Source organism: Sciurus vulgaris (assembly GCF_902686455.1).
Source record: "Sciurus vulgaris genome assembly, chromosome: 12".
Taxonomy (NCBI): Eukaryota; Metazoa; Chordata; class Mammalia; order Rodentia; family Sciuridae; genus Sciurus; species Sciurus vulgaris.
Window position 1 is genome coordinate 77,874,983 of NC_136473.1, and position 8,058 is coordinate 77,883,040.

Here is an 8,058-nt window from a genome sequence, read left to right on the forward strand (position 1 = left end):
CTTACAAATAGTCCCTGGACCAGCAGTGTCAGCCACATGTGGAGGAAGGCTTGATACAAATGCAAAGCCTGGGGTCCTACTCAGATCTACTGAATCAGAAACTCTAGGGTTGGGGGCCCAGCACTATCAGGGGATCCTGAGGCAGGTTCAAGTTTAATGGCCACTACTTTAAGGAAGGGCTTGCACTGCCTCTCCTTTTTTCATTTGTCACTTTTGTTGGCATCAACAAAAGGAAACAGGTGAGTGCCATCTCAGTTTACAGGGCACTGTCCTGTTTTTTATGGAAAGTTTCACATTCAAGGAAACCCCTGAGTCCCCACAACCAGAAGAGTTGGTGCTCCAACTCTTTAGAACCCTTTCAATTCAGGCACCAGATCCACCAGATGAGTTGAATAAAGCGTGCATTAGTGGGTTTAAAATGGTAATTTTGTCCAATATTGCTGTGGTGGCTCCCCTCAGTCCTGAGGGTCAGATGTGTGACCATCAGATACGCCTGGTCACCATGGCTCCCACTTCAGATATCTGCAGAGAACAAACAGTGCCGGGCCCAGCCTGGGTCCACCTCAGTTAGTGCTGTATGTGAATAATTTGGTTTTGTTTTTTGAAGGAGGACATTAAGACGATTAAAAAGCATTTCTTAGAGAATCCTATTACCACCTTCCTCCTCACGTTAATGACTTGGAAGAACATGAAAACAGAAATTTCTGCCCAGTTCTTCTTCAGGCAATAAAATAATAAAATAATGACATCAGCCACAGCAAAGGCCTGTCTTGAGAGGACCAGGGACTTATTCTCTCTCTTCAAACCATATTTACTTATGAATTTTCCAGTTAAATGGGTATGTACGCTACCAGAAGGCCTAGAAATTTGACTTCAGATTAAAATTGCAAAACTGGATCATCGTCTACTTTAAACTTCCTCCAGTTTACAAATAAATTTAAAATCTAACTGCCCAAGGAAGTAAAAAATTTCTTTAGAGAGTCACAAGTTCCTTTTAACTTCAAGATTGGTTTAAAGAGTGGGTTTGAGCTTTCTGACAGTCACAGCTAGGACCATTTGGAGGTGGCGTATGACCAAGAGGGAAATGGTTCCCAGAAAACAACAGTCACTCAGCTTAGGCCACTGAAACACATGGGCAAACTCAACCTGGCCCAAACCCTGGCCTTATCCTGCTTTAGGCAAGGAAATAGAAGAACATTCCATTTAGCCTTAGGGCAGTGCTTGACCATCCAGCTGGGTCAACATTCAAGTGTCTGTTTGATGCAGACACCAATCTGTTGGTGATTGCATCAGATTTAGGGTCTGATGAAATTCTCAGGAATTTGGAGAGTTGTGCACAGCTAGTGCAAACACTTCCATTTGACAGATGGGGATACTGAGCTTCAGAGTAGTTGAGTGACTTGAATAAGATCATACATCTAGCACTCAGCAGAAGCAGGATTGAAATCTGGTGTCTTGACTTCAAGTTCAATGCCAGTTCACAGATACCTCAATTCTGGCAGTCAGGCTCTTGATTAATTCCTCATTATTATTACCACTCCCACTGCTACTATTACCTTTACTCCAGTTAACAAGTTACTACTTTAGTATCTACTGTGCACCAGACACTGTCCTAACCCCTCTTCAAGCATGATCTCATTTACTCCTTTGAACAGCCTCATCTAATAGCCTTATCTTACAGGGATGTGGACTGAGACTCAGAGAAGTTAAGTAACTTGTTCCTTCGCTTAGCTGAGGTTTGAGACTTGTTCCATTTGACTGTGGAAGCTGGACTCTAAGATCACTGTCATATCATGTGCTCCTCTCCAGTTGTATTACCTGGGTCCCCAGAATTGGATTCCTGCCTGGGTTATTTATCTGCTAATGTCGTTCTGGGATTAGGATCCTGTTTGCTCCACTGTTCCCGCTGGGCACTGTCTTGTGTCTGCCTCCTGGGGTTAGAACCCTGCTTCCCTCAGCACACAGCCTTAGTCTCCCCTTCACCAGGAGCCTGTTAACTAAACCACTGTCTGCAGGGGCCAGACTTCTCTGCCCCTAGTGCCTACTTGCTTGGGTAAAATTCCTCCCTGGTTCCTTCCAGTGGAGTCTTTTGGGATGCAGCCCCCATCACCTGACAGTCAACACTATCAACAACCACCATCTTCCTAATTTGGGGCAATGCTAAATGGGGAATGCCCGGAAAGACTTCTCTAAGTCTTTAGTGGCCTCAAATGAGATGTCACAAAGGTCTAGAAGATTTTAATCTTACCTTCTCAGGAAAAAGTGAAAGTGGGGGGGGGGCAGTTGCAGGTAATTTTGTAAAGATACATTGGCATGTCTGTCATCCTATCAAGAAAGTGCCGGGGCTGGGGAGATAGCTCAGTCAGTAGAGTACTTGCCTTGTAAACACAAGGCCCTGGGTTCGATCCCCAGCACCCCAAAAAAAAAAAAAAAAAAAAAAAAAAGTGCCTACTGGATTTGTGTATTCTCTACTCTCTTTTCATTCAAGAAACAGGGAGGTACTCAGCTGGTCTTCCTGGGCAGGCTATGAGACCCTCTCCCCTTTCCCTGAACTCCCTACTGCTTGTCTAAGGGGAAACAAATTAGTAATTATAGCAACTGCACTAACTCTTATCTATAGAGGTTTTCATTAAGTACCATGGACTCAGAGGGAGTGTTTTAGTCAGATTTTTCTTTTTTGATTTGTAAAAATTAGTCAAATTTTATCAAAAACCTAACATAAAATGTAAATCCAAATTCTATAAAGACTAGAATTATACATTCCAAATGTATGTCAATTGTATTCCCATCCAACAGGTAACTCATTATGTCCCCATTGTCTTATATAGGAATGAAAACTTGGGACTTCATGAATTAATGTACTTGCTCTCATGTTGTTTTGATCCAAAAGAGCAGAACTGAATTGGTAAGAGTAAACTAAATAGTTCATCTTTTGCCAACAATAATTTAGATTGTGATTGGCAGCAGAAATATCCATGATGAATAATTCTACTTTTAACAAAGTATAGTTAAGGAGTATTTTTCATGAGCACATCACAGTATCAAATTTTTCTAAGAGAAAAATATGAAGGAACAAAAACAAAGATGAAATAGCTACCACAAACAAAAGTGTCTTCCCCACAATGCATTTGAAGGGGTAAAAGGTGAGGTTAAAGGGTTGATGATGGTAATAGGAAAGGAAGTTTAGTACTGTATTCATTTATTTTATACAACTCTTACTCCTTACAAAATGGTTATATTCATGCCCATAAAAGTATAACGAATGGCATTTGAAAGCAAACACTTTGTAATTATTTAAAAGGGTCTTTTTAAAAAATTATAATACAAAGGTCTGTACTCTTTAAGCAGTCCTCCACTGTGCATTATAATAATAAGGCTTACTTTTAATACAAAGACTAAGTGTTTGGGAGTTATGTATGAACCACTGGATTGAACAAACATCATTTTATAATTGCTTTTTGCATCTGTTTTGTGTTTGGGATCTTCCACTTCATCAGGGTGCTCAGTAGCTTGGAGTCCTTCAGCAGATTCTTCTTTTTCTGACCCTGAATCACGTTCAGAGTCATCTGGACTTTCAGAATCAGGTGAATCGTCATCATCACCATCATCCCCAGTCACATCACCTTCTCCCTCATGAACTTCTACCTCACTGAAGCCAAGTCCACAATGTCGTCGATATCTTCCTGATAATGTACTGTCCGTACTTTGTTGATGTTGAGACTCCAGTTCTCCATTAATTTTCTTGTCCTCTCCCCCTGTTTGGAAGTGAGATATTGATTTACGATCTCCTATGACAAAATGATCCATATGTTCTTTCTTGCCTGCACCCGGAAGCCTCAAGAATTTTTGTTTTCTCTCTTCATTGCCCAAGTCTGCTGCCTCCTAATTGCTAGATTCAAGGTCGTTGTCGGGGGAGGCTGAACGCTTGACTCTGTGCAGGTGAGACTCCCTGGCTGCGCTCATACTTGCTCAGATCCTGAGGCGAAATACCCAACACACCTGCAGTTCTCCTCAGCCCAACACCAGCAGCCCGCAATCGTCCAGGCCCAAGCAGCACCACTATTAGTCAGCTTTTTTTGCCTCTGTGACCAAAAGGCCTGATGAGAACAATTTTGGAGGAGGAAAATTTATTTGGGGGCTCACAATTTCAGAGGTCTCAGTCCCAACAGCTGGGTCCATTGCTCTGGGACCAAGGTGTGGCAGAACATCATGGCGGAGGAGTGTGGTAGAGAAAAGCAGCTCAGGATACGGCCATCAGCAGAGACAGAACTCTCACTCAACTGGGACAAAATATATACCCCAAAGGCCCATCCCAAATAACCCACCACTTCCAGTCACACGCTACCTGCCGAGAGCTACCACCCAGTTAATCCCTGATTAGGTTAGGTCTTTCATAGCCCAATCATTTCATCTCTAAACTTTTTTTTGCATTTTCTCACACATAAGCTTTTGGGGGACACCTCATATCCAAACCGTAACAGGGGGAATAAAAAAGGGGGCTACAGCTACCTGAGTAATTAAGGGAAGGCATTGTGGAGGAGGTGGTATTTGAGCTGCTTTCTAAAGGGTGCACAACAATTCTTAATGTTTTAAGATTTCTCTGTTAGAATTTTACTATTAATTTATAGCTTTCACGTTTACTGAAAATTCCATGCAACCCAGACCTTCAAATTCTATTCAGTAAATTCTGTGATCAAATTCTAACTGGTGAGGAGATGACAAAAGAATGTAAGGTATGACCACTAACCCCTTGGGAGCTTACAGTTTTATTGATGTCACCCATATGTGACAGGTCACTTTTCAAGATAAGGTTTGCGAGAAGCTAGAATAGTGTTATGGTTTAGATATGAGGATTTACATTTTGTCACTGTTAAACAGAGCTCTCTCTTTCTCTGCTTGCCATGTCTTGAGCTGCTTTTCTCTGCCAACTCCTTCTGCCATGATGTTCTACCTCATTTTGGGCCCAGAGTTAGGAAGTCTGCCTGCTATGGACTGAAATCTTTGAAACTGGAAGTCAAAAGAAACTTTTCCTCCTTTCCATTGTTCTTATCAGGTTTGATCACAGTGGTGAAAAAACTGACTAAAACTAAGAGGAGCCATGGGTGTCTCCACTCTGTCTCTGGTTCTTGGATATTGTACTTGGTGTTCAGTAGGTCCTCAGAAAAGGCTGGCTGAGTATAGAAATGAGTGATGAAGGCTTAGAGTTGGAAGGCTTGATTTGGGCCTGAGGGTCGGCCCACGCTTGGGTAGATGGAGGGGAAAGCATAGCCTGCGTTGCAATCCTTTTTCTTTCTTGTGTGCAGTTTTGCATCCCCAATGAAATCACAAACATCTCAGGGAAAGGACCATAGTTTATGCATCTCTTACAGACAAAGAGAACCAAGCACTTAGTAGATATTCCTAAACATTAGTTAGGTTCAAGGGCAAGCTAGAGTTCTGAGTTCTTATTAAAAATTATAAAAATATTGGTTTGGGGCAATGATTCAAGTGTGTTCCAGTTGATTCTCTGCTCAAATTGTGTCTCTCTGTGTACACTCTGCCTACTAGAGTGGACAAAGGTGTTGACTGCCCACAGGGAATGAGTGTATGTAAAAGGTGGACGTCATCAGCATCTTTACAGTCTTTTTTTTTTATTTCAACCAAACTTTTAATAATAATTTATGATCACTTTTAAAAAAGAATAAAACCTTCTAATTCTTTCTATAAGGCAAGTTTTCCAGATAAGACATCACAAGGAAGAAAATTAAAAGCCATATTCCATTTTGGATATTGACTAAGATATTTAAAACTACTAGAAAACTGAAGGTAACTACCTAAAAAGGAAAGAATGTACCCCATGTTCAACAGGGACATCTCTCTAGATGTCATAATAGAGAAAGGTTCCAAAATTAATTTTGACAGAGAAAAACTTTTGGCAAATCATATGCCAATGTATGGTAAAGCCTATAGCAGATTACAACTAGAGGAAAATTCTTTTTCAATCCACAAAAGGGTCCCTGGGAACTATCTTCAGTTATCCTATTTTGTTTTGAAAACCTAAGTGCTTCACAACTTAGTTTGGGTAACAGGAAAAAATAGTATGATTTTCTGACTTCTACTACATATTATTCTGAGAATATTAAACATGGATATTATGCATCAAAAAAGAAGTAGCCTATGCAGATGATAGTATACTTCATATAATATTTCTAAGAAATTTTTACACACTAACAAAACTAGAACTACATTAGTTTGGTAAGAGAATAGGTTACAAGGTCAACATAAAATCGTATGAATTACCCTAGCAATGAGCAATGTCAAAATGGAGACACAAACCATTCACAAATGTAGGAAAAATAATTGGAAATAAAAGTAATAACTAAAAATTTAAGACCTGTCCACTGCAAAGTAAAAATTAAAGGTAAAAATCAAATGCAAAAAATATGGAAACAAATGGGAAAGCAGCTAATATTCAATGATCAAAAGTTTAATTTTGGTAAAAGTCACAGTGTTCCCCAGTAGATCTGCTTTATAGAGTCTTATAATTCTGCAATTGAACAGGACAGAAAGACAGATGATGATAATTTCAAGTATCTCAAAATCATATTGAATATTTTGGCAGGTTAATCTGAGCACATGTGTTGAAGGAGGAGGAAAGTCTTGGGCTATTACTGAAAACTGTGATCACTGAGTTTCCTTGAAAATGCCAGAATTTTCTAGAATTTCTTGCTGTTCAAGCTTTTCTTCTTTATGTTGATATAACATGAGCTGTAACCCCTTGCTGGCTCAATTGCTGATTTGTTGCACCTGGAATGGAGTGTCTCTTGCTTTGCCACTTCCAGTTCTGTTATGGATACTCCATGTTAATATTTGTTTTGCTAATGCCACACTGTATTGATTAGAAGTTTGGAAGATCATTTCTTTGGGGTTAGGTTCTTGAGAGTGAATCTGGGAAAGTGAAACATATAAACTGAACAGTAGAGAGTTTCAGAATCCACTGGCCTTACAATGTGCTTATCAGTTCTATGAATAAACAAGAACCAAGGGTTTCATGGATCGAGATGTAGTATCTAGAAAGAGAAAAAGTAACACATTATATGTGACAGCACTCAGAGGCTACCAAATGGATCCAAAATATGCCAGTCCTGGGAAAATCTGTTTTTGTGAGTCCAGTTGGGCTCATGCTGAGCAGGAATAAAATTTCACCTTTTCTAGCCACCCAACTGTCCCCCAAGAAGAAAGGTACACTCATACATTGCTGGTGGAACTGCAAATTGGTGCAACCACTATGGAAAAAAGTATGGAGATTCCTCAGAAAATTTGGAATGGAACCTCCACAATTTGACCTAGTTATCCCTCTTCTTGGTTTATACCTGAAGCACTTAAAATCAGCATACTATAGTGACACAGTAACATCAATATTTATAGCAGTTCAATTCACAATAGCTAAGCTATGGAACTAACCTCGGTGCCCTTCAACAGTTGAAAGGATAAAGAAAATGTGGTAGATTTACATAATGGAGTATTACTCAGCCATAAATAAGAATGAAATTATGGCATTTGCCAGTAAATGGATGGATTTGGGACTATCATGCTAAGTGAAATAAGCCAATCCCAAAAAACCAAAGGCTGAATGTTCTGTCTGATATGGGTGCTAACATACAATAAAGCGGGGGGTGGGGAATAGAAGTTCTTTGGATTATACAAAGGGGAATGAAGGGAAGAGAAGGGGGATGGGAATAGAAAAGACAGTAGAATGAATCAGACATAACTTTCCCACGCTTGTGTATGAATACATGACCAGTGTAACTCCATATTGTGTATAACTACAAGAATGGGAAGTGATGTTCCATGTGTGATATGTCAAAATACATTCTACAGTCATGTATAACTAAAATGAACAAATGAAAAAACACTGTTTCCCAAATTCTTGCAGCCACTCCTTTGGTATTCCACCCCCACTAGGAGTGATTCCTTGGAGTTAGGGCATTTACAGCACCAGGCATTCTCTGTGGGAAATATGAAAGAAATAATGCCTCATGGAAATGATTTTCAGGAAAAAAAAATGTTAACAGAAAG

At 39.9% G+C, this 8,058-nt stretch overlaps 1 protein-coding gene across 1 annotated transcript; it reads right to left on the reverse strand.

Annotated features, from left to right (window-relative positions):
- Positions 1–483: 483 nt before the first annotated feature.
- LOC306641974 (small acidic protein-like) lies at positions 484–3,948 on the reverse strand (the record flags this gene model as incomplete). The annotated part of the gene is made up of 2 exons (XM_079107294.1): positions 3,382–3,948; positions 484–522 (listed from the first exon to the last, which is right to left on the reverse strand). Exons 1-2 carry the CDS (start codon positions 3,805–3,807, stop codon positions 484–486), a joined length of 465 nt encoding a protein of 154 aa, XP_078963420.1. The 5' UTR covers positions 3,808–3,948.
- Positions 3,949–8,058: the final 4,110 nt, after the last annotated feature.